Here is a 26,995-nt window from a genome sequence, read left to right on the forward strand (position 1 = left end):
GAATCAGGTCTGTATTTCATGAAGAGCCTGCTGGCTGCAGAGGTGAATGGGTTAGACGGGGCCGGGCCAGAGGCAGGGAAACAAGTTCAGAAGCTATCGCAGAGGGTAAAGGCAGCTGGATTTGCTTCAGTGAAAAACAGGGGCCAGATATTCTGGAGCACAGTCAAGGGGTGGATTCAGCCCTCAGAGCGGCAGAGATGGAATGGTTTGTATTTGTCGACGTAACTAGGGTCACTGAACCTTGACCTTCCCTGGTCAGAGGCCATAGCTGCACAGAGTCGCATGACCACAGTGGTCAGCAAGAAACCTTGCTCTCTCTCTCTTTTTCTCTCTCTGACATGTGGCGCCATAAATTCACTGCCCTCTTCGAAGAAAATTGCACCTGGAGTTTTTCTAGCCAGTGAAAACTTGGCCTAAAGGTACTGTGGCCAGAAGAGAAGCCATTTATAAAACATCCTTTAGGTGATTGAGGACAGGCAGGGCCCCTGCCCTCTTCCCTTGTAGAAAGTTTTGTGTTGCACTTTAGAGAATGAGTTCATCAGAGAAAGGTCCCAGAGATCACAGCTCCCTCGAGAGACCTTTTGATGACCTCCAAGCAGCCTAGAAGAGTGCCGGCCACTCACTCTGTGGTCCCCAGTGAATTCTGTTTGTGTTTTCATCAGGTAGATGCAGTGATGTCCAAACTGTTGAATATGTAAATTAGCTCCAAAGTAGCTCCAAAGTAACTCCAAGCATGTGTGCTAGGTGAAATGCATTTCTGGCAGAAGCCACCAACGTGCAGGATTTATAAATGCCAGTCCTCCAGACCCTACCTATATTTCCTTTGTAGGCAAATTGATTTATGCACCAAAGCTCTGCTAGAGCCTTCCTGCAGTGATTCACAGCAGGGCTCAAAAGAGGTTCGAGACAGGACAGGGCAGACTCTGCAGGAGAAACTAAACCAGCTAATTAATCCTTGTGCTCTGAGAACTCATTTCATTCAGTAAAAAACTGTGGTACCGGCAATGTCCTAGGCACTGCAGATTCAAAGTGAAAAAAGACACAGTCCCTGCTCTTAGGAGCTGGCTATTGTGAACTCAGCTGTTGCAAGTACCTGTTTGCATTAATAGTGTTCTAAGGAATGCTGAGGAGGAAAAAGGACAGCCTCCCTATTGTGGCCAGAGGAAAGCTTTCTGTGACACTTAGGCACCAGAGACCACCTATATTCTAAGTTTTGAGGGATGAGTATGAGTTCTTCAAGAAGAGACAAGGGGAGGGCAGGCTTAGCAGTTTTCTTCAAAGCAGGGATTTAGATTTTGTTGGAGAGAGGGGTCTTTCTCTGCATTTTGCATGAGACACTGATGTTTTCAATGCAGTGAGTTTCAAGGTGCTATCCTGGCCCAGGACTCCTGTCCTCGAGTCCCCATAAATCTTTCCACTCCCGGGAAACCCAGAATGCTGGAAGTTTTTGTGATTCAGCCCCCAGACCTCCCAAGAGGAGGTTTTCTTGGTTTAAAAAGCGAGCATTTCCTGAACAAGAACTCTGTGCAGACTCAGCCCCACTTCTCAGCCCCTTTTCACCTTTAAGTCACTCTTGTAATTAAGCTGCAAGATAAAATACTGGATTTTAGTGGTAAAAGGACCTCAAAACATCATCTGGCCCAATCCCCATCTTCAGCAGCTGATATACGATAATCTCCCTTTTATAAATGTGGTAGCTCCCTGCCTTGCCCAGGGCCATACGGCTGGTGAGAAGGTCATGCTGATTCAATAAAGGTTCATCTTGGGCCCCTGTTTTATTACCTGCATCTTAAGAATAGGAACTCTTCCATTTTTTATATGATTCATAACCCCAGTGCTATGTACTCTATAAGAATATTCAAATAACCCCATTTTTCCTGACTGATCACCAACCTCACAGACCCATGGCAGAATAGCAGAGGATCTCAGACTCCAGTATGCCTGTGGCTTACTAGAAATGCCCACTACTGAGACCCACACTCAAATATAGCAGGAGGTTTTGGGTGGAGCCTGGGAGTCACTATTTATGTAGCCTGGGTGATTCTAATTCTGGCGAGTTTGCTGAGGGAACCAAACTCTAAGAAATCTCACATCAACATAAAATAGAAAAAATTTCCTGTGGGTTCAGAGGGCAAACTCTTAATTATAATAGTAATAGCTCTCTCAGTTTTTCTGAAGTATCCTCTTAAATAAAAATACAGTGAAGAACTGTTAAGGAAAGCATTAATCATTTTAGACATTTTCTCATTTATTGGAAAGGAGAGGTAATTGAAGTCAGTAAATGCCCCCAGGCCCCCAGACACACACACATACACACACACACACACACACACGCACACCCAGTATTGCTGCTTGTCTGTTTACCCTAGAAGGCTGGCAGATACAATAAATGGACTTTCCCACCACCTGGTGGAATAATTAGGATGATAAATAGAGGTAGCTGCCCATTCTGGGCTGTGTAGTAATATTTATACAGATTTGGCCTCAATATCCTACCCTCCTCCCAACTTCCAACCCACCTTTCTCTCATGCAGACTTTTTTGGGGTCAAATTAACACCATTTACATCTTAAACCAAAATGCTGAGTTGCTTTGACAAAATGCAAACAGGCTTGAAATTTAGTGCCAAAGAGCCTCATTATATTCCAGTCCCCATGAAGCATCACGTTTGAACAAAAGTTTGAGAGCTACAGAGTTCTGAGGTCGTGCGGTGGCTCCTGGTAAACTTTAGATGTTCAGTGCACTTTGGCACTTCGGTAAGAAAGCCCGACACCAACCTACCTAAACGATGGGGAATGATAAAGGCCCTTGAGCTCCTATGCGGAAGCCAGAGGACAGAGCATGGGGGCAGCCCGTGGGGCAGTGGTGATTGTCCATTTTGGAAAATTTTCATTGATTTTTCAAAAGTCTAATCTAGAAATATATCAAAAAGGAGACGCTTGTCCAAGAGAATGGACTCGCCATGAGACCATCAGAGTTTAAGACCAATGTGTTTATGAGAATATTAGTGGAAGTGGATGCCTGATTTGTCTAGTCCTGGTTCAGATACGGAACCCAGACTAGAAACTGAAGCTCCAGTAAAATGCGTGGAGCGTCTGCCGTGGGTGAGCCCTGTGCTGGCAGGGGTGAGGGTGACAGCAGCCGTGCCCTCAGCCAGTGGTGTATGATGCCACTGTAAGGGTTTGCAGGGCAGGGAGAAGAACACTGAGGGTGATGCCACCTGCACTAGGTCTGAAAGGATGCCTAGAATTAGGTAGGTGATGGGGAGGGAGTCCTCCAGGCTGAGGAGCATTAGAGCCAAGGAATAGAGGTGAGAAACCGTGTGCAGTGCGGGGCACAGATGAAGGCAGGGACAAACATCCAACTAACATTTAGTGAGCAGTGACCTGATACTGTGCTGTTTTTCACACATGTGTCATTGCATTTAACCCTCATCATAACCCCAAAGGGTAGGTATCATGATCTTTCCTCAAAAGCTCAGGAAACTTGGACTTGGAAAGATCAGTTGACTTGCTCAAGGTCACAAACTTAGTAAGGGTCAAGCTAGGATTCACACCTGGCTGTCCTAACCACCGTACCCTATCACCTCTGCACAGATTTGAAAGGAACTTGAAATTCACCCAGTCCAGCCTCCCACCCACTACAGACATCCTGTTTACTGTACTCCTGGCACAATCATTCAGCCAAGGTTTGAACCCCAGTCTGGGCACTCACTACCTCACAAGATGGACCTAAGACAACTTCTCTCTTCTAGGGCACCAAAATCCACCTCCTTGTGATGTCACCCAGCTCCACCATTTAGAGCTACACAGAACCTGACCTGTCTAACCCCTCCTGTACAAGTTGCCCTCCAGTCATCTAAGGATAGTTTTTAGGACCCCTTGAATCTCTTTTTCTAGACAAACAACAGAAGTTCCTTTGCTCCTTGGCTGTGAAAAATAGGAGCTAGAAAGAGTTGTAATTCCTGTAGTTGGGGCACAGAATAAACATAAAGGAAGGAATCCTCTGTTCTACTTGAAGGAGTCCATGAAAGACGTTGGAAACAATGAATAGTCCTGGGAAGGCATTTTGAGCAGAGAGAGAATTGAAGAGAAAAGCCCACCCTTTCATTTGCTCACTCACTCAACAGTGAATTAAATACTTTTCCAAGCCTTAGGCAGGCTGCTGGAGATACAGTGGTGAGTGAGGCTAACATGGTCCCCATTCTCATGGACCAAGAACCAGCATCATGTACTGAGCGAACAACAGGGAGCTCAGTTGGATTGAGTTGGATGGTGGGGAGTCTGGACAGTCCTGGAAAAATATGGTAGGACAGGTAAATGGAGCCTGTGAGAGGCAGCCACCGTGATGTACTTCTCATAAGCACAATAAAATAAAATAAAATGATGAACGCTTCTGTAAGGCAGTAAGACACTTAAAACTTAGCCTTGACAAGTTTTTAAAAAACATAAAACAACCTGAGATTGAGTTTGCACTTGGGCTGGGGATTGTTAATGCTAATTCTCAAAGGACAGAGCCCATTGTCCCAAACCCAGGGATTCTGAATAATTTAGTGTTATCTCCGAATCTTAACCAGATTCCCCCTAAAAACTGGGAAGATTTTATTTCTCATTCACAACAGATATGTCTCTGCAGATCCCTGATCTCCAGCATGCATGGGTCCTGAAGTGCCAGGAGAGGTTTGGAGGTGCCCACTGTGGAGGTGATACCAGCTTCTCACCATGTGGATAATCCCTTATATATTCCATCCACACACAGCTGCCCCAGAGAGGATATCTTGAATGAAATTGTACTCAGCCTTTAGCAGAATCATCCAGAAAATATGGCGGAGCCAAGCAAACACCAATCAACATGATTCTGTGCTTCTGGGAGAACCACAAGGAACCACTTCAAAGCCAAGGGACCTTAGGAGAATGTGTTTTAAAACTTCATGCAGGCCAGGAATTAAGAAGGAAGCTTATTGACTTATGTGGCATTGGCTGAGATATGGCATCTTGGCAAAGCATGTGAACTCAGGGTGTAGGATATTTACCATCAGTCATTAGATCCTCAGTATAATGAGGCAGTGATATAAATAAAGAGGTTGAATAAGCTCAAAGTGGCAGCAATAATAACCACAGCTAAATACTGATGTATTAGCTAAAGGCATAGACTTAACGCTGGGAGCTGTGGGAATTCTGGGGAGATAAGGAGAGGAGAGTCATACATAGGGAAATAAGACCCTTTTAAAACCACGGGAGGATCACCTTCCTCCTCCCTGCAGGTTCCAAAGCTCTGAGCTTCTGCTCAAGTGAATTGTATATTGTCAGCTCTGTAGAAAGTGACCTAAATTTCCACCCGAGTGAAGTTTCAGGGGTGGGAAACCTTGTGATGAATGGCCACATCATGTGCACATTTCTCCTGGTAGAGAGACTTTGTGAAAAGAATACCTCTGCCCGAGATAAGCTTGTGAAGGGGCTAACCCAGCTGCACATGGCCTGTGACGCTGATTAATAAAAAGCTCCTCCCATGCACACAGTATTTCATATCATCTGTCAGTTTACAGATCGTGAATCTGACCCAGAAAGAACAGCAAGAAAAGGATTACACTGGAGTTTAGATCTCTACCATATTGTCAGGCTAGTGTCTCCAGTTTGGGGACCTTGTAGTCATTTGTTTTTACTCTAAATTTTTTTCTTTACAAGTTGCTTTCACGTACATTAGCCCATCTAATGCTCACAACTCTATGAAGAATCATTATCCTCATTTTTCACAAAAGAAAAGCAAGACCCAGAGAAGTCAAGTGACTTGTTCAGAACCATACAGGAAATACGTTGAATAATTAGTCAGGGCCAAAATCCAGGGCTGCTGCTTGTCAAGGCTGCACCCTTTCCTATTACACTGCCCCACCTTCCAGAGGGGACCTAGGGATGGGAAACAGAGATTCCTCTGCCTGCTTTGTGCTCTGACAATTGCTAAAAACATCTGATCCTTCTGCCGTGCCCTGACGCACCACAAATGGTGTCAGCTGGTTTGATAAAGTGGGACCCTTCTCCCTTCATGCTCACTCTGGCGCCAAACTGATGGATGCCTGGAGATGCAGATCATGAAAATCTAGAGCCTGCATTCCCCCCAAGCTGTCACTGATCACAGAACAAGTTAATTAAACCTGGATTATTTAACGACAGTTAATAAGATAAACTTCCTCCCAGAAGCCAATGGGAGCAGACACTGTTGTCCCTTAACGGTTGTAAGGAAGTGGATGAGGCACTTTCTTCCACCAGAGAGAGCGTCTTTAAGACTTCCAACGATAGTAGGTATGAGTGCTTCTCTGCAAAGGGGATGATGTGAGCATATGTTTTCTAAAAACAAGTTAACCCCTCAACAGCCATTGAAAGCATACTGGATTCTATGTTGCTGGAAACTTTACGGCTTTGGCTGGGAAGAGGGTTGTTATCCCCAGGAAAGTGTCCCCAAAACCCAGACCTGGGCACATTGGAGGTCAAAGCACACATGGCATTGTTCAGGGTTGGCGTATGAGGGTCAAGTCCCTCTCACGATAAATATTTCAGAAAGGACCTAATTTCTTATCATAGCTGAAGAGAGGGAAGAACTACACTATCGCATATGGGGAGTATTTGGTTTGGGGAAACCTGTTTTTCAGTAACCAGAAGTCTTTCTCTACTTGGAAAAGACTGCATGTCGTGCACATGCTCACATCTGTCCCCAGCTAAGGAGCGTGTTACATTTACACTGACCTCCAGACTCTAATCTGCCTTCAGACTTCCTTGAGCCACAAGAGAGCAGACAGTGAACAGAGCAAACTGACAGCAGCAGCTGGAGCCAGAACGTTTATGGCTACTCCCGTCCCTGGCTGGGAGGCAGGGAGGAGGGCCCCTAGGATTTTTTAAAGCATCGAGAGACAGATCGCTTGCCAGAACCGTCCCTTCTGCCTTAGGAAACCTATTAAAAAGAAAAGGAAGGAAAAATAACCTATCAAAGTCAATGACTGCTGGAATGAATAGAAATATACATTATTATATGTTTAATATTTATACTAATATTAATTTAGAATGCACTTATTATAATATATTAATATATTTTCGATCTGTCTTCCAGCTAGAGTTTTTATAAAGGGGACTGGATCTAATGCAATTCATTAATTTAATGAATTTAACTATATGGGTTCTACGGTTATGACATAAGGAAAGAAGAAGAAAAAGAGCTGTGAATTTGAACTCCAGTTACTGATCTAAGTGACTCTGTGCTTTAACCCAATGTAAGCGATATGGGTGATAAAGTGAGAAGCCCAATGCTAACTACCAGGGCAGGACTGGTGGTAAAGGAAAAGGCCAAAACATGTGAATAAAAGGGAGAAGTACTCAAATGCTGTGTTTATTCTGAAATACAGTGATTAGCCTTTATTATACGCACTTACAGCTTTTTAAAATTTTTTTCTTAAATTATTATTACTATTATTTTTTTAACCATAACTTCTGGCAGGAGAAAATAGCTTTGCTATCATGGGTTTGAAATTATCTAGTCCTCTTTTCGCCTTTAAAACAGAGGCTTTGAAACTGCATTATTGATAATGCAAGTTTTCTAAGCAATGTAGCCATTGCATTAGGGCAAAAAAGACTCTGAATGTAGTATATGTAGCTGTATCTCAGAAACAAACACAGACATTTATAGAAAGGACATCTTTTGGCCGGCTAAAATAGGACATGGGAAGAGGCACGTCCACAGAATGGAAAGGAACAGACTTCTTAAATACATAAATTACTGTTCCCATGTCTAACTGGAAGTTAATGCAAAGGTAATTTAGAGTTACATCCATTTGATGGGATGAATTCTGTGATTCATTTATGCTCATTGCTACCTCCCTGTGGCGTGGTTCCATTTTTGAGCCCATGCTAACTAGTCAACAGGTAGGAGCCACCTAGGAGTTTGCAGGCCTCAGAAATGGAAATGAATCCAATCATGGAGACAGCACAGAGTAGGCTGGGAGAGTTGTGAACTTACCCTAAGTAAACATTAACACGTGCATGTGGTCAAGCCACTAAGGATGGTAGATTCATTCCCAAGAAACACAGTTCCCTGCTACTCAAAAGAGCTAATCCTTTAAGCCAGAGTTTTTAAAATGCTTTCTTCCTCTGCAAGGACTTCTGACATTCTCCCAGGAAACACAATTGTTCCTTCTCTAGGGCTTCCCTTGCACTCACATACCTCTAGCCAAGCAGTTACTTTATTGTACTGTAATCATGTGTTTGTGTGTGTTGTTTCCTGTGGGGAGGAAGAGATGGGACTTTTTTTTCATCTTTATATGTCCAGGCCTATTACCTCGCTGGCCCTAAAAAACTTTTTTTGTTGGATGAATGCATCAAAAATTCCAAAACTGGTTATCAAAAGCCTCTTGAAGGGACTTCTGTGGTGGTCCAGTGTTAAGACTGCGCTTCCACTGCAGGGGGCATGGGTTTGATCCCTTGTCAGGGAACTAAGATCCCACATGCCACATGCTGTGACCAAAAAAATTAAAAAGTTAAAAATTTAAAAAAAATCTGGTATCAAAAGCCACTTGAGATCATAAGGTGGCTGAACAGCTGTTTTAGCTTCCATAAATATTGATAAATACATGGCAGGAATAAAGATTTCTTGGAATGAAATGAGGAAGATGTATTTCAGGGCACTTAGGTCTTTTAGAACCATTTGTGAAGATCATTCCAAATTTTCAGTTAAAAATCCCTTCATCTTCTAAGACTTTGCAAGCTGGATCATTGCCAAGAGTATCTTTTATGGCTCAGCTCTCAACCAGTGGGAAATAGGATTTATGAACTCTGAGTTTGCTAGTGCTACTTACATCTCTCCCCTCCAGGATTACAGTTCCTAAAATGTTTATGTGTAGTTAGCATTAAATGTCTGCTTTCTCCTGGACACAGAAATGACTGTATAATGGAATAATATGCTTAATGAGGAGGAATGAGTTGGTATAGAAAGGAAGATGGGAGTGAGCCAGATCTTGCTGAGGAAAGATGCTGCTAAGGCCCAGTGTGTTCTTGGTTCACAGAGAAAAGGTGTTTCTTTAGCCCACTGCTAAGCCAGCTGTGAGTTGTTTTCAATTTGTGTCTTCTTTCCTACAGTCCTTTTACCACCTCAACTCTCGCCTAATTACATTTGAAATATCCAAGACCTTTGGAAAGTGCATTTTCTTCAGTGGACCTATAGTTGCCCTCACCACAGTTCTGAAAAACTCCCTTGGGTCCTGAATTCTACCTTAATCAGATAATCTGCCTTCCAGAATTTCCTTTCTGAGGAATTAACCTTTCATCTCACTGTGCTATGCACATTGAACAGGTGAAAAGGAAGCCTTCCTTTGCCAAGGAAAATTCTGCTATGTTTGATAGCCAGCAGGGCACATTTACAGCTAATCAATACAATACCAGGGGGCAGAAGGGATTAGGAAACAATGCGAGTTCTGCTTTCACAATTTAGAATGAGTCATACTTTTCTTTAGAAAAGTCTTTTTTCCCTCAATCTGAAAACAACAGCTAACATCTTGTGATGTCTACCTAAGCATAGGTAGCATAGGAGCATAGAAGAAGTCTAAACTCAAGTGATGCATTCAAATGGTCCCCAGTATGCAGGAGCCCCATCCAATAAAGACTACCAGAGCTCACGTGGTATGGTCTTTCTTCACCAGAAGTTGGCCCTGTCACAACCTTAGCATATTTTAGCCTAAACAGAGGAGCTCCGTTGACTCTTTGCCCCCAACGTACTTCACTCTGGCAGTGAGCTTTTGGCAGATGCAGGGATGTTTGATGGGCACCCACACCAGGTGGAGCTCACACAGGCATTCCTGCTTCTGGGCGGCCATTTTATCTCTCAGCTCAGAGCCTATAGAGCCCAGCTCCTGAACCATTCCTGTGCTTCCTGGACTTCCTGGAGTGTACAGTGATTGCCTTTCTACTGATCATGCGTGTTCCCCTCTGTTACAGGAGGACTGTGCCCAGGGTCCAACGATCCTTGCGTGGAGAAGCCGTGTCCAGGGGACATGCAGTGTGTCGGTTACGAAGCCAGCAGGAGACCGTTCCTCTGCCAGTGTCCACCAGGGAAGCTCGGAGAGTGCTCAGGTGCAGAGCGGGGCCAGATGATGAGGGTCTAAATTCATATTCTGTCTACATGCAATGTTTTCCTTCTGCATGGACCCCAGCTAGCCTCCCCACTCAAATACTTGAGATTTATGACAGCTACAGCCTGTGCTCAGGAAACATGCAATGCCTGTGGGCTCCTTATATAATGGGAGGTCACAGCATGTGTTTCAATCATGTCACATGGATGTTAGGGGTGTGAAATTATGGAAAATAGAAGGTTGTTGGTTAAGCAGAGGAGTCGGAGTATCTGTGGCATGGCTTTGATGTTCAGAGCCTCCACCTTTCAACAGAGATAAAGCTGAGCCAGGTCAGTTGACCTTCTGTAGGGTAAGTCCAGCCTAGATCAAGAAGACTCTCCACTGCACATGTACAACTAACTGCATGTTCCCAAAGGAGAGGGAGGTGCTCACCTCTGTTTCTTAAAGAAAGAAAAAAAATCAGTATTTGTGTTATTTCAATCCAAATGATCCTCCATTCCTGATTATCACTCAACTTCAATACTTCTTTTGATTCACATATGCTCTACCACTTTTTTCCTCTAAAAAGAGTCCTGTTCATTTTTGGTACCAATAAAACCCTTTTTTGGTAGAAGATGTATTTCAAATATAGGCATGCCGATACCAATTTTGGAATCCAAGAAATATTTATTGAGTGATGATTATAATAGCCATTATAATGGGAATAAATATGCCTAGTATTTGCAAGGCACTTGTTAAGAACTGGGTTCTAGAAACTCAGCCTTTGCAAAGACAAGCACTGTTCTTAAAAATGGAAGCCAAAGCTCTTTTAGAGTTGACTTCGAGAATGGAGCTGCCCCTGAACTGAAGGGATCACCTGCATACTTGCCTTTGAAGGCTTCTAAGGCTTAGACTTAAAAGATATTTATGCTGACCTCACCCCAACACACCTGCTGTGTACACAGCAGGTGGGTCTGCAGGGTGACACTAAGGCCAAGTATCCTAACTTCAGATGTCCCTTTCTGCCCATCTCCCTTCTCCTTTCCATATGGAAAATTCTTCATCGTCCACGATTATCATCCATTTGGTATATTTCCACACTTTCCACCCTTCCCCCCCCCAGTGAGAGGGCTTTTCAGCTGCTACTTTGCTTGTTAAAACATAAAGCTGGAGACAATAAAAAAAGAGAGGGTTAACTCAGAACTAGGTGACGTGGGTGCAACTAAAGATTCTAGGAAGGGGAGCCTTGAAATTAATGGTCAAAAGGCAGAGCTGTGACTGCACAAGACATGAACTTCCTTTATATCATTATCCTTATCAACATTTGTGCAAATGACCTAAGTTGTCTGTTTTGCATTAGGATACTTGGGGAATATGGATATTCTTTTTTTCTTTTTTTGTTTTTTTTCAGTACACGGGCCTCTCACTGTTGTGGCCTCTCCCTTCGCGGAGCACAGGCTCCGGACACACAGGCTCAGCAGCCATGGCTCACAGGCCCAGCCGCTCCGCGGCATGTGGGATCCTCCTGGACCAGGGCACGAACCCGTGTCCCCTGCATTGGCAGGAGGACTCTCAACCACTGTGCCCCCAGGAAGCCCTGGATATTCTTTGAGAATGGTTTTGTCTTTCCCTTGTTTCACAGAACTGAAAATTCTTAAATATCTAAGTGATGAGGGTGGGCATAAAGGGATATCTTTTAATAGTGCTATTTTTAGAAAATAGGAATTGGGAATTTAGTGACACTAAGAAAATTCAGGTTAGAGAACATATTAAGTTGCCCTTGACATGAGAGAACTAAGATTTTTTTTTTTCACTTTGAAATTAGAGTGTGACCTGAAATGGAGAAACAGTTTTTAATCCAAAATGGTTTCTCCTCAGTGCCTTCCCTAACTTCCCATGGTCTTTCATCCACTTGCTTGGTAGTTGTTGGGTGATTTCATGTGTCCCTGCTCGTTTCTGGATGTTAAAAGTATCTGTATCTCCTCATCATGGTCTTTTCAGGGCACACTTCTCTCAGCTTTGCTGGAAACAGTTACATCAAATACCGGCTTTCTGAAAATAGCAAAGAAGAGGACTTTAAACTGGCCCTGCGTCTGCGAACACTGCAAAGCAATGGGATTATAATGTACACCAGAGCAAATCCCTGCATCATTCTAAAGGTAATTAAAATAGGTTATCTTTTCCTGCAGTCAGTTCTCATGTTAGTATTTTGGCTCTTGGATTGGGGTCTGAAATCATTTTGTCTTTTAAATTCAGAAACCAGAAGCCGACTTTAGGGCCAGGGGAGCAGCAGCAGAACTGGGAAGTATTCCAACACCCCATTTCCTTTTGTACATTCAGCTTCAAAATTAGCTCTTCGGAGACTGGGGCACCTATCTCTAGAGTAGGTTCAAGACCCGGCCTCCTCTGAGTTGTAATCACTCAACAGTTGATTAGAATGTGTTTCCTAATCAATTCCACGGCAGGGTGGTCCTTTCAAAACACTGACTGTATCCTCTTCTACCACACGGGTCTATCCCCAATGACCCCTGAAGGTCACTTGTGTTCTTGCTCAGCGAAGAAGCTGGATATCTGGGCTGCAGATGATTCCATATGCCCTCTTATGGCCCAAGTAGCCCAATTTTTAAAACATGCCCAGTCTCAGAAACCCTCCAAAGGCACCAGATTTCCTTTAGAGCAGGGGTCCCCAAACCCTGGGCCGTGGACGGGTACCAGTCTGCGGCCTGTTAGGAACCAGGCTGCACAGCAGGAGGTGAGTGGCAGGCGGGTGAGCTAAACTTTATCTGGCACTCCCCATCGCTCCCCATCGCTCCAATTACCGCCTGAACCATCCCCCCCATCGCTCCAATTACCGCCTGAATCATCCCCCCCATCGCTCCAATTACCGCCTGAACCATCCCCCCCATCGCTCGCATTACCTCCTGAACCATCCCCCCCATCGCTCCAATTACCGCCTGAACCATTCCCCCCATCACTCCAATTACCGCCTGAACCATCCCCCCCATCGCTCACATTACCGCCTGAACCATCCCCCCCATCGCCCAATTACCGCCTGAACCATCCCCCCCATCGCTCGCATTACCTCCTGAACCATCCCCCCCATCACTCCAATTACCGCCTGAACCATTCCCCCATCGCCCAATTACCGCCTGAACCATCCCCCCCATCGCTCACATTACCGCCTGAACCATCCCCCCCATCGCTCGCATTACCTCCTGAACCATCCCACCCATCGCTCCAATTACTGCCTGAACCATCCCCCCCATAGCTCCAATTACCACCTGAACCTTCCCCCCAATCGCTCGCATTACCTCCTGAACCATCTCCCCAACCCGAACCCTACCCCAGCCCGTCTGCAGAAAAATTGTCTTCCACAAAACTGGTCCCTGGTGCCAAAAAGGCTGGGGACCACTGCTTTAGAGCAAGTCTGGCATTTGTAGTCAGGTCAGAGCTTCTGGTCCCTTCATAAAAACAACAATAATACTAAGAGTGTGACGTGCCTCATTTGATTTGTATCATAAAGCTAATATAATAAATGTGTTATCTATATATGATCAGCCCCATTTGATCAAGGAGCATATAGAGGTTCAGAGAGGTTAAGTTATTTACCCAGAGTTGTACAGCTAATAAGTGGCAGGTCTGGACCTGCCTTCCAGTGTCTCTCACACCACGCTCTTCATCTCCATGCTCTCCCCAGTTCTCAGTTTTGTAACTATAACTCATTTTATCCAGAATCACATCTGGGCATCTGTAGACCAGATTAAGCCTTCTAGGATTAGAGGAGAAGGGAAAAGTAGGAGAAAGACGTGTTTAATTGAATGTTATTCTCACCAGGCTGCTATGCCAGCCCACCGTAAGTGTGTTCAGAGATGGGTGAAGTCAGTCCAGTAGGAGATGCCCATCCAAGTGGAAATGGCTGGCGATTTTCTCCTTCCTACTGTTCTGCCACTAAGCTTAACTGGGATCATGGTGGGCCTTTTTAGCTTCTGTTCTTTGATTTCTAGGTCACATCCAAGTTGATGAGATGCCCCAGGCTTTAATCCTGGAGGGAGGAAAGTATGTAGAACATTAAATGCCAGTGGCTCCTCCTACCACATAGACCTTTATGTACCTGCTTCTGGTACTGCCAGGTATTACTTGGTGTCCAGAGGGAGTGAGCACAGAGCTGGAGTTTAAAGTTGGCCATTTTCATGGGCAATCTCCCAATACCCTGACTCATTCAACTCAGAGAATCATTTCAGCTCTGTTAGGAAAGCAGTGTTTTCAAAAGCAAACAAGATAAACACTCTGGACGCACAGTTTTAGAAAACAATGAATTCAAACCAGATCTTCATGGTGGAAGAATATAAATTCAAAAACCTAAGTGCTGTCTTTTTAACCTCCTAGCCTGTGAAGCAACCTGCCTAGGGTCCTTAGCTCACTCCCCAACTAGCCCTGAGCAGTGGGGTTTGTATAATTACTGGGAAGGTGCTCTGCCCATTCAGACGTACCAGCTCCCAGGGGCTCTGCCTGGGTGTCGCTGACCTTCCACCTCTTCCCTTCAAGCTTTAGTAAAGCTTGTTGCTGAGCATCCTTAGGAGGCAAATACTTTCTATTAGCAATTCTCTTAAATGGCATTAAATTTGAAAGAGAACAAAAACACTGGACGTGAATGACTTGATCCTAAAATGGAGCTTGCCATTCGACACTTCACTGGCAAGTGTCTAAAATGTTCAGAACCCTGGAGATGGGAAAGAAGAATAATTAAACCTTTTAGTCCGCGCTAGCTCCTAAGGTATATTGTATTTCGTGAAACAAGCGTGTTTCTGAAAGTTGTGTAAATTGAATCTCTATAAATGGAATTCTAATAAACTAGGGATGGTTGCTATTTGAAGGAACCGTTCCATTAGTGCCTTTGTGTTGTGAATAATCACGCTGAAACTGTCTGTTCTGTAAGTTTGCTTTTCATATGTTGGCTTTGCCCAAAGCCGGACAGAGCTGTACTGACCTACTGCAGATACTTTCCTACAGTTGCCAGGAATATCCACTTAGGGGATTTGAATCTGTTTGCTTAACATTTTCAGCCTCATGCAAGATTTAATTTCATTGGCTTTAGGTACAGTATGTGCTTTGCACTTTGGTTCAATGACTACGCTGAAATGCTTTGTTTAAACTGCACCTCTTGGTTGTTTATATTTTCCCGGTTAAAGCACATTCCCTAAAAAGTACTTAAGATGATCTGTGGGGTGAAGGGCACCCCTTCAAGACAGTTGAAGAACTGCATGGAGACCTCGGGAAGTGAACATTCTCATGGACAAGGAGCACCACTGTCTTTTAGCAGCAGTAAAGGCGCTCATTCTTCTGTTCACCATTGATACCCTGTCTTCTTCCAAAAGAGATTCCAGGCTTACCATAAATACGCAAATGCAATAAAATCAAAGCACCATTAAGCTGAAAGCAAGGATAGGTAAAATAGGGGAAGGGGATTAGGAGGTACCAACTTCCAGTTATAAGTCATGAGGATGTAATGTACAGTGTAGGGAATGTAGTCATTAATATTGTAGTAACTTTGTATGGCAACAGATGGTAACCAGACTTATCGCTGATGATCATTTTGTAATGTATAAAAATATTGAATCATGTGGCACACCTGAACCTAATATAATAAGTCAATTATACTTGAATTTTAAAAAAGATGAAAACGAAAGGTTAAGACTCAACCAATGAAATAGGGACGGACAGAATATCATCATTGAAAAATCTATACCAGGGGTTAGTTGAACACAAACTATAACTCTGAATTCCCTGGCAGCCAAAGTCAGGATGAAAATGGTGGGATAGATTCTGTGGCTGTCCTCGAACCTATAAAAGAAACATGTCAGATCACCAGGAGAGACACAAGTAACTTTTTCCCTATGTTAGTCTCTCAGGTGCAATATTATAGCAGAAGCACAAGAAGTACTTGCTTGTTAATCTAGAAATATCACATTTGATCTTTGGGGAAAGTTATAGATGAAACATGGCTTCATTTTGATGATTCTCAGACATGGCTAGTTAAGACCCCAGGACTAAGAGGAAGATAGTCAAGGAAAGCTCATTTGGTTTATAAAACAGTCCACTTGGAAGAGCCAGCTCCTTGCAACACGGATTAGAAGAGTAACACGGAAGACCTCACAAGATTCCAGAGTTTCAAGGATATATGAAAGCATATCACTGAGAAGTGAGCTAACTTATAATTACACATTATAGTAATAATGAAATACCTAAGAGTTTATGAAGCACTTTCACGTACATATATTTTTATTCTCACTCTCCTGTGCATAGATGTGAGTGCCTACTTTTTCGCCTGTGAGGAACCTGAGATTCAGAGAGAATCATTGACTTGCCTAAACTAATCAGTAGTGGACCTGGCCCTCTGGCGGTGGTAAGCAGGTCAGGAGTACAACAGTGTTTATCAAAAGAAGAGATTTGAAGGACTGAGATTTATTCACTCATGTATTCATTCAAAGTGTATTTTTTGAGCATCTACTGTATGCCAGATAGCTATTCATGGCTGCCTTAAAAATAGGTTTTCAAGAAGTTCGCTTTTCAAAGAATATTTAATAACCCTCTTAAAAGTTTTATCATGATGGTGCATTTGCTAGAGCCACACATGAACAATGTGAAGCAGTAAGACTTTATGCCATAATTCATACTTTTTACTCAAAATCCTACTTTCCTACAAGATGACTTCTTACAGCTCTGATAGCTTGTCTCCCAAGCTCCAGGCCACAGAAGTTCCAGGTTAAAGCACATCACTGATTTCAGACAACCCTGAACACCTGCGTATTTCATAACAGTAGGGCCACACTCTGAATTATGCATTTCATTGAACACATTGCTTACGTGCCTCTGCCCCTCCCCCGTCCCCCGCACATCATTCAGATCCTTGCTGTAGACTTTTCTTTTTTTCTTTTTTTTTTTTTTTTTTTTTTGCGGTATGCGGGCCTCTCACTGTTGTGGCCTCTCCCGTTGCAGAGCACAGGCTCCGGACACACAGGCCCAACGGCCATGGCTCACGGGGCCAGCCGCTCCGTGGCACGTGGGATCTTCCCGGACCGGGGCACGAACCCGTGTCCCCTGCATCGGCAGGCGGACTCTCAACCACTGCGCCACCAGGGAAGCCCTGTAGACTTTTCTTACAGTTTCATGCACACCTCAGTTTCTATTAAAATAACTTGCCCTCTGCTTTGAGAAAGCTTTGTCCTCTTAAAACAGAGATCCTTTAAAACTGGCTAAACCCTATTCTGAAGACAGAAAAACTAAATATGATCAGCGCATAATTTTCCAAGATGAGAGGACTCAGATATGAAAGTGTTCTTTCCTCTCCCTGGCATAATATACTTGTGAAATGGCCAAATATTAACTTTTTGCAAGGTAGCTTTTGGCATCAACATTCTTGTTTGTCATCTAGACAAGGCTTATAACTCCAAACTCCTAGAATTTTGAAGGTACGAATCATTTTTGTTTTCAAAAGCCTGAGGCTCATGTAGGCATCTGGCTTTCTATTCATTCAGCGGTGTTGCCGCTCTTATTTTTTTCAACAGGAAAGATAAAGGGAAACTTAACCATGCTCGGTGTTACCATGGGAGAATTTTATGTTCCTTAGTGATAGAACGTCGATGTATGTGAGGCTGTCAGAGCCACATCAGTTCTCCTGGATGAGTTTGTAACTTGGTTATTATCCCAAGAGGTAGGGCGTTAGGGAGGGGAATGGACCAAGTAATACATTAATTGAATACATCCTTTTCCAAACCTTAGATGAACTGCACCCTCACCACAAGATTTTCCTTGATAGACTGGGGACCCCACTCTGTAGCCACTGAGCAGAACAGCAGATGGACTGTGCCAGAGGCAGGTAGTCCCTAAAGTCACATTTGACCATTTGATTACTTACACTGAAATAAAGATATGGATATTACCCAGGAGTTGTCCCTGAGCAAGTATTCTGGCATGATTTACAATATTCATTCAGTCCATTTTGTAGAACAACAACAGAAAAAATGACAAAGGCAACAGCAAAGATTACACATGAAAGGTCTCTGAAAAGAAAATTAAAATTTGTCTCCAGTCTTTGCACATTCGTACATTTGCATTACAGAGCGCAGGATGTATGTACTAACTGTGAATGAGGAGGCTGACCGTTCTGCAGTGGACACAGTCAGTCTCCTTGTAAAATAAGTCACAGCAGTTATCTCTGCTTTCCATAGAAGGGGTCTCAAACCCAGAGGGGCCAACCAATGCTCTCCAAGGGACCTGGATGATACATGACAAAGCCAGAATTAGATTTCTCATTTCTAAATTCCCAAGGCTCTGCCTGGTTCACAGAGCCCCCTGCCTTTCATATACACACATTTATGTGGCATAAACTTTACATGCAGGAAGAGAGGGTGACAACAAATTCATGGAGCCATAGGGGCAGTAATGAGAGTCCCTAAGAATTAGTTGCCTGGGCTTCCCTGGTGGCGCAGTGGTTGAGAGTCCACCTGCCGATGCAGGAGACACGGGTTCGTGCCCCGGTCCGGGAAGATCCCACATGCCGCAGAGCAGCTGGGCCCGTGAGCCATGGCCGCTGAGCCTGCGCGTCCGGAGCCTGTGCTCCGCAACAGGAGAGGCCACAACGGTGAGAGGCCCGCGTACCGCCAAAAAAAAAAAAAAAAAAAAAGAATTAGCTGTCTGCAGAAGATACTGAAGCATAGAAAAACACCCCATTTGTGAGGGTGGGTGATGTTGTGATCATTCCTAACAGATCTATCAGTAGCCAAACGCATTTTGGAAAGACTGGCTCAGTTTATTTCTACGAATTCACTTGACATTTGTACCTCCTTGGCACTTAGTGCCTGGGAGGTCTGTCTTCCCTCCGCTTCTGTCCCTTCCCTTCTCTTTATCCACAAGTTCATGTTCTCTGCCCAGGTTTTCACATAAGACTATACATAGATCCTAAGCAAAGGCCAGCTGCCCTGGCATGACTGAGACACTGGCCTCCACAAGATCCTTTTGCTGGGTCATGGACAAAGACCAGAAAAGTAGCTTCTGTTTCACAGTTTTCTAGCTGTGAATTCCTTCATGAACCAATAACAATTTGTTGACTAGACATGGGCCCAGCCCTCAATCCCTGGATCCTCAAACCATCTTGCATTTCTGAGAGATGCAGATGAAGGTGGACGGCAGAGGATTCAGAGGCCAGCCTGTCTCCTCGGCAACAGTTGAACCTGGGTCTCCATGAAGGACCTGTACCTGCCCAACAGCTTTCAATTCGCCAGCATCCTTCAGTAGCACGCTTTCCTGACTTTGGTGTCCCTCTGGGGTCAGGCTGCTGAGGGTGGGGGGACTTGGATGCCCTCCCTGCACCAGTGCAATAAAAAAAAAGCAGGCAAGTCTCTGTTGTAGCTGACCCCAGACCAGGGGCTGGAAGTATCTCCAAGGTGTAAACAGTTAACCAGATCCTTCTGGAGTTCCAGAGGTCATCAAATATACATACCTTCTTAGCAGATGGCCAAGCCCTGAGCACTTTGTGAGATAATCTTAACCTAAATGATGAGCAGCAGTCCTGAAGAACTGTTTTAAGAAGATGGCTAGTGTTTAATAGGAGGGTTTTTACATCTTAAATATGTATGAAGCTGGGAAGTAAGAAATCTACCTGGCCTCTTTCTCTCCCCTACAGCACAGTCACACAAACTTACCTGGGGAGTATATGTGTATTTCTGTGCTGATCTGATTAATAGCCATCTCCCCCACTCAAATATAAGCCCCACGAGGGCAGAGGTGGTAACTCCTTTTGCTAACAGTGGTCCCCATAGCACCTAGCACATTGCTTAGCACATGGTAGATGTTCAATAAATATTCGTAATTAATAGTAATGAGTCCACAGAAATCATTCCTGTGCTGGTAGTAACTAGGAAGGGCGCAGAGAATAAACAGACTCCCTAAACAAGAAATAGCTGTGAATATTTAAAGGATGAAGACGGAAAGAATAGGAGCATTCTTAAATATGTAAGTGTGGCTTTCTGAACCTGTGCTCATATTGCTAATTACGAGAAGATTTGTGAAATATCAGGCATGCATTTGCACGGCATATAATGAGGAGGGAGAGTGATTATTAAAAATCAAACCACATGGGCTTCCCTGGTGGCGCAGTGGTTGAGGGTCCGCCTGCCGATGCAGGAGACACGGGTTCATGCCCCAGTCCGGGAAGATCCCACATGCCGCGGAGCGGCTGAGCCCGTGAGCCATGGCCGCTGAGCCTGCGCGTCCGGATCCAGTGCTCCGCAGCGGGAGAGGCCACAGCGGTGAGGGGCCCGCGTAACCCACCCCTCCGAAAAAAAAAAATCAAACCACAGCAGATTTATGGCTGGATCAAAATTGTTGTCCATTCTAAAGCCCAGGCTGGTTGGGAACAGGGTGTCCAGGAACTTATTGCCAGATGCATATTAAAAAGCGCTGCGGTGTTCGTTCCCGCACAGATCGTGGACGGCAAGCTGTGGTTCCAGCTGGACTGCGGCAGCGGCCCCGGAATCTTGGGCATCTCGGGCCGCGCTGTCAACGACGGGAGCTGGCACTCGGTCTTCCTGGAGCTCAACCGCAATTTCACGAGCCTGTCCCTGGACGACAGCTACGTGGAGCGGCGCAGGGCGCCCCTCTACTTCCAGACGCTGAGCACCGAGAGTACCATCTACTTCGGGGCCCTGGTGCAGGCGGATAACATCCGCAGCCTGACCGACACGCGGGTCACGCAGGTGCTGAGCGGCTTCCAGGGCTGCCTGGACTCCGTGGTGCTGAATAACAACGAACTGCCGCTGCAGAACAAGCGCAGCAGCTTCGCCGAGGTGGTGGGCCTGACCGAGCTGAAGCTGGGCTGCGTGCTTTACCCTGACGCCTGCGAGCGCAGCCCCTGCCAGCACGGAGGCAGCTGCGCTGGACTGCCCTCCGGGGGTGAGTGCACCTGCGCCCTGGGCACCCTGCCCCTGCCGGGCGGGGGTCGGGGGGGAGGTAGGGGGGTGGGGGGATGGGGGGCAGACCTGAAGGGGGACTCGCTCTCACAAGCATGACCAACCCAAGTGCTCTCCCAGAGGGGTGTATGCACCCATGATGCTGGCCCAGCTTCTTAATCCCCTTTAAGGAAGTCACAAAGCTTGACAATTACAGGAACGTCCAGTTTAGCCAATCCGTTTGCAGCATCCCACAGGCGCAGTGAGCTGGCTGCAGGAGCCCAGAAGATGCTGGCACGGCTGCCCCCTTACCTGCCCACTCCACACCCTTCCAGGCCTCAGCAGCCTGGAGGAATAGGATCTCCTTTTAAGTATCTGCTCCTTTGGACCACTTGCAAGTCACTGCAGAACAATGGGTAGCAGTCTGAGTTATGACATCCATGCACTATCCTTTCACAAGTAGCCATATATCTTTACTAGAAGCTAAACGGTGTGTGGGGTGAACCCACCACCCCAGAAATAGAAGTATAGTTTTAGAGCATGGTTTTAAAATAGAAGTATAGTTTTAGAGCATGCTTTTAAAACGTGTGTATTACAAATAAGTCTAGGGACAGCTCTATGAAGGATTAGAAAGTCAAGAATAAGGAGAGGGCAATTTACATGAAATATCAGGACAAACCAGTCAGTGAGGGCAATGATACTTTACCCCTATAAAATTCCCCCCAGAGATACATCGTGAAGAGGAAAGAAAGAACAGGGTAGGCCAAAAAAGAGGGGAGGAGTGGTGTAGATTTATAGAGGGTTTCTATTGTTTGAGGGAAAAGTCAAGGTTATTTAAGTCCTAGGAGTCTGACGATGAAAGCATCCCTGACTTTACCCAGATGCAGGATCTGTGTTGATGTAAACTAGGTCAGGCGCTCTCCTGGCTGAAGGCTTTGCCACCGCAACAGCCTAACTACTGATTCCACTTTAGCCCCTCTGCAGAGCCTCTCAGTGGGAGTGTGATTACCAAATTTAAACCTTCCCCACAAATCACTTAGAGGTTCTGCTGTGTGCAATACCATCTAATGTTCGTGAAGCCCAACTCCAAATGTAGAGTCGATTTTATTATTAGAATGTTATAAACTGCCCGTGAAATGATGCAGTGCCGAAACACAGACAACGAAGTTACTTAGACTTGCATATGTTACTGCCACAATGAGGGCCAAGTGCCCTGGGGGGAAATTTCCGCTGTCTCGATTTAAGAAATCTATTTGCTGTTTTTACTGTCTCAGCAGTATATGTAAATAAAGGGTTGTTATGGTGCCATAATTCCTGAATGATGGGCAGTAACTATACTTCAGTGGTTCTATAAACCAGCCCATTATGACAAGTCATGGCCAGTTTTTCACCAGGCAAAATAATTCTGCTACTGTGAGCCATCCACAATATATAAAAGGAGCATGTAATTAAATTTGGGTTGAAATAGAACACCACTCCATGTCAAATGCTGGGTACATAGCCACAAATTGTAACATACTTTTAACGATAGCAGGACGTTGTTTTTGCTGGCAAAGCTATGGGCTTCCACAATGGGTTTGCTTTAAAATAATAATAATCACTGTATTAAGGGAAAAGACTGAGGAATCTTGCTTTTTCTTCAGTGTACATTTTAATTTTTTTAATTGCCATGGAATCCCTGAGCTAAATATTCAGTGCAGGTATGTTCATTAAATGACTATGACCCCTATGACCCACATCAGAAACAGCAGTTTTCCTCTTTATTTATTTATTTATTTTTTTGCGGTACGCGGGCCTCTCACTGTTGTGGCCTCTCCCGTTGCGGAGCACAGGCTCCGGACGCGCAGGCTCAGCGGCCATGGCTCACGGGCCCAGCTGCTCCGCGGCATGTGAGATCTTCCCGGACCGGGGCACGAACCCGTGTCCCCTGCATCGGCAGGCGGACTCCCAACCACTGCACCACCAGGGAAGCCCTTCCTCTATTTTTGTTAATCTCGTTTGGTTTAACCAAATTTCAGGACTGAGAACCCACCTGCCATATACTTTTTCACATGGTCTAAAGAACCTGTTTTCCCCTCCCCAGGGACCCAACTTTACCCATGGGTTGCCTCCTCTCTCAGATTCCTCTTTGCTCCCTGTTCCTCACTTTCCCCTGTGATTGCGCTTGGGATTCTACAGAAGGTACTCTTTCTTGCAAGGGAATAAAGCCTTTTATCAGCTCAAGTATCCCCTTTGTACCAGGAGGCTAATGTTTTCCTTAGACAAAGAAGGTGTCCTTCCTCACCTCCATCTATACAACTCCCTTCTCTCAAGCCTACTACCTGTTTAGTTGAGAGGGCCCAGTGGTCCTTATTTCAGGAGCCCCCAGGTGTGGTCCAGATGGGGAAGTACTGTGCTCTCATGCACAGCAGTACTGAGCCCAGGGCCACCAAACTCCTAGCCACTTACCAGGAAATCCAGGAAGAGTGTTTCTGTTGCTTCCCTGGGGAATCAAAGGCACAGGAGCCTTCTGGTTTTTTTTTGTTTGTTTGTTTGTTTTTTGTTTTTTGGCTGTGTTGGGTCTTCACTGCTTTGTGCAGGCTTTCTCTAGTTGCGTCAAGTGAGGGCTACTCTTCGTTGAGATGCGCGGGCTTCTCATTGCGGTGGCTTCTCTCGTGGCGGAGCACGGGCTCTAGGTGCTAGGGCTTCAGTAGTTACAGTATGCAGGCTCAGTAGTTGTGGCGCATGGGCTTCATTGCTCCGTGGCATGTGGGATCTTCCTGGACCAGGGATCACAACCCATGTCCCCTGCATTGGCAGGCAGATTCTTAACCATTGCACCACCAGGGGAGTCCAGGAGCCCTCTTCTGATGTGTGAGGAGGTACCTACCTGCTTCCTGGCTGTCAGGATTGGGGTTTTGGCTTCTAAGAAAAGAGGAGAGAGAATCCATTTTCTTGCCCCCATTATCAGTGGAATTCTTGGAAGGTCTCCGTATCCTATCTGCAAATTCCCTAAACTGGTGCCAAATAGTAGGGAGGGATGGGAGGACAAGAAAAGGAAGAACCAACAATTTTCCCTTTACCTCATATCTATGAAAGTATTTAGCTAATTATAAGCTTATTTAAAATAAAGGAGAGCTTCCCTGGTGGCACAGTGGTTGAGAGTCCGCCTGCCGATGCAGGGGACACGGGTTTGTGCCCCGGTCCGGGAAGATCCCACATAACACGGAGCAGCTGGTCCCATGAGCCATGGCCACTGAGCCTGCGCGTCTGGAGCCTGTGCTCCGCAACGGGAGAGGCCACAACAGGGAGAGGCCCGCGTACCACAAAATAAATAAATAAATAAATAAATAAATAAAGGAAAAGTCATCTTAGTTGTGAGTGATGGTTTAAAAAGAACAATAATACTGAGTCATTCATGAAAGAATATCCATGCCTGGAAGAATTCCCTCTGGCTACCAGGGTACCTAATCACAGGAAAAGAGTCTTGCTTCCCCAGATCGAAGGCTAGGATGCATGGAGTATTCAGATAGGAAATGTGAGCTGGAGAAAGTAGAGTGAGGTGCTTAAAATGACTCCATGTGAGAATGTTGATAACACAAGCTAATGGTTTGAACATCTTACTGTTGTTGGAACCCTGAGTTATGTGTTGCTCTAAAATTCCATGAGACATATTTTAGCATAATCATTCTCTTGGCCCTTCAAGAATGCTGGGGTATTGGTCATTGGCTCTCCTGGTGACAGACTCCACTCTCTAATTGTGACAACCCTAGCACCAGGCCCTTGTTCCAGAGCATTCAGAGTTTTAAAAGCAGGCAACCCACAGCAAGAAGCAGATTTCTTTCAGAGAAGCAGGATTCTGCTCCAGCCACTTCCAAACCCAACCAAACGCTTGGCATAAGGGGCAAGGAAGCCAAGTCTACTAGCTTGGAATGGCATGGTCAGCAGATTTGACCAGGGTTATCCCCCTGACTGTCCCAGGAGCAAGCCACGGGAACCCCAGGGGAGTCAAAGCCCAGAACGCTGACTTGTAATAAGAGGGTAAATATGACTCTGTAAATCAACCACAGAGGGAAGGCTCTCTCTTGGTAAAGTCTTAAAATTATGTGTATCTCATAAACATGGACTGGAAATAGCAACCGCCATGGAAAAGAAATGGCCTAGTCCCATCGTGACCCCTGCGCTTCCAGACCCAGTGGGTGGGCAGCAGCCCAGTGAGCACCCACGATCTGAAAAGGAGGCCCCAGTCCTCCGTGCCTTATCCTGCTCAGCTCAAGCCCATGACCGGAAAGCCAAGTTGAGGCTAAACTATAATTTGGCGAAGCAAGGCAGCAACTGATGACTACCAGGCCAGAAATAGTCATTCAGATGGCTTTCATGAGCCTGCAAGCTTAACTCTTAAAATGAGAAGTTGATAACTTTTTCGATGGTAGAGTTCCATTTGTTAGTTTGTCATTTTGTTACTATGTGCTTGGTACTGTGTTACCAGTGCTGTGACACAGTTCTCACCCCAGTACTCTGGATCGGTACTATTCTTTGCTCCCTTCAACCCCCATTTTTCAGATAAAGAAACAGGCCAGAGAGGTTAAGTAACCAGCCCAACATCACACAGTTAGTAAAGTGAAGAAGCAGGATGTGATCCAGGTTTGTGGAACTCCTCCCCCCTGCCCAGCCCCCCAGCCTATGCTCTTGACCCTTGTTACTCAAAGTGTGTTCCAGGGACCAGCAGAAGCCACATCACCGGAAATGTTAAAAATGCAGCATCTCAGAATGAATCAGAATCTGTACTTTAACAATATCCCTAGGTGATACGCTGATTTCTCTCTCTGTCTCTGAACTGCCCTGAAACCCCAAAAAGAAATGAGTTATTTTCTGTTTTCTTGTGTTGTATATAGTGGTTCTCAAATTCCAAGGTGCCTCTGCACCATCCGAGGACCTGATTAAAACAAGACCTTGTTATAGAAGAGTCTCTTGGTTGTTAAGGGAAAAGGAGAATCTATTGACTTGCCTCTGTCATCCGCTGTCCACATCCGAGGAACCTTCTCCTAGGTCACTGAGTTGTATTTGCAAGTTCCTGAATTTACCACCAAAAAAAAATGTCTCAGTGAAAACTTTGGAGGAAGAAAAAGACCCAAACCTACAAATCAGAATCTCAGAATCTGCAAGAGTGGAATTCGGGCATCTCTGTTTTTAACAAGCCTCCAAGATAGTTCTATGCAATTCTGAGTTTGAGAACCACTGACATTTGGGAATCCCAGTAAACTCTGTATTTGCCAGAATGTGAATCAGTGAATTACAGGAGACATAGGACATTCAGAAATTGAATGTCAGATGCACAGCCTGCATTTTTAATAATTGATTTAGTGTAAAGATTGAGCTTTGTTCCCCAGACAGTCAGAAGTTTGAGGTCACCTGAGCCCCCTTTCAAAGATAAAAGTAGGGCTTCCCTGGTGGCGCAGTGGTTGAGAATCCGCCTGCCGATGCAGGGGACACGGGTTCGTGCCCGGGTCTGGGAAGATCCCACATGCCGCGGAGCGGCTGGGCCCGTGAGCCATGGCCGCTGAGCCTGCGCGTCCGGAGCCTGTGCTCCGCAACGGGAGAGGCCACAACAGTGAGAGGCCCGCGTACCGCAAAAAAAAAAAAAAAAGATAAAAGTAATAGTGCATACCTACTCCCTCTAAGCAAGGTGCATAAAACAACAAGTTCCCAGATTTTGTTAATAGTTGGGCATAGAAGCATCTTCAGCTACAGAGTGACCTGTGCTACTTTGAATAGCACATAATTTTGCTGAGTATTTTGGGCCCCTAACTTGTAAGTGTCTAGACTAATTCAGTCTATCAGACTTTAATCAAGTGACTGATTTGTGTCGAGCTCTGTGTTAAATTCTCTGTGTTGCTGTCTCTGTGACCAGTGGATCCACTTATGTGGCCTCCCTCCCTTCACAGCTGGCTTAAGGGAATTAGACAGGTTCCCTGTATGTGCTCAGC

The 26,995-nt window shown here is 45.2% G+C and overlaps 1 protein-coding gene across 1 annotated transcript in view; it reads left to right on the forward strand.

Moving 5' to 3' along the window:
• The window catches only part of FAT3 (FAT atypical cadherin 3), a gene marked incomplete at its 3' end in the record, with an annotated part of 711,881 nt that overhangs the window by 666,933 nt on the left and 17,953 nt on the right, over positions 1-26,995 (forward strand). The window contains exons 22-24 of the mRNA XM_081241325.1: positions 9,971-10,105; positions 12,085-12,242; positions 20,565-21,033. Of these exons, the coding sequence (XP_081097451.1) occupies positions 9,971-10,105; positions 12,085-12,242; positions 20,565-21,033 (762 nt within the window). The remainder of the gene's footprint in view (positions 1-9,970; positions 10,106-12,084; positions 12,243-20,564; positions 21,034-26,995) is intronic.

Source organism: Mesoplodon bidens, assembly GCF_964165515.1.
Source record: "Mesoplodon bidens genome assembly, chromosome: 7".
NCBI lineage: Eukaryota > Metazoa > Chordata > Mammalia > Artiodactyla > Ziphiidae > Mesoplodon > Mesoplodon bidens.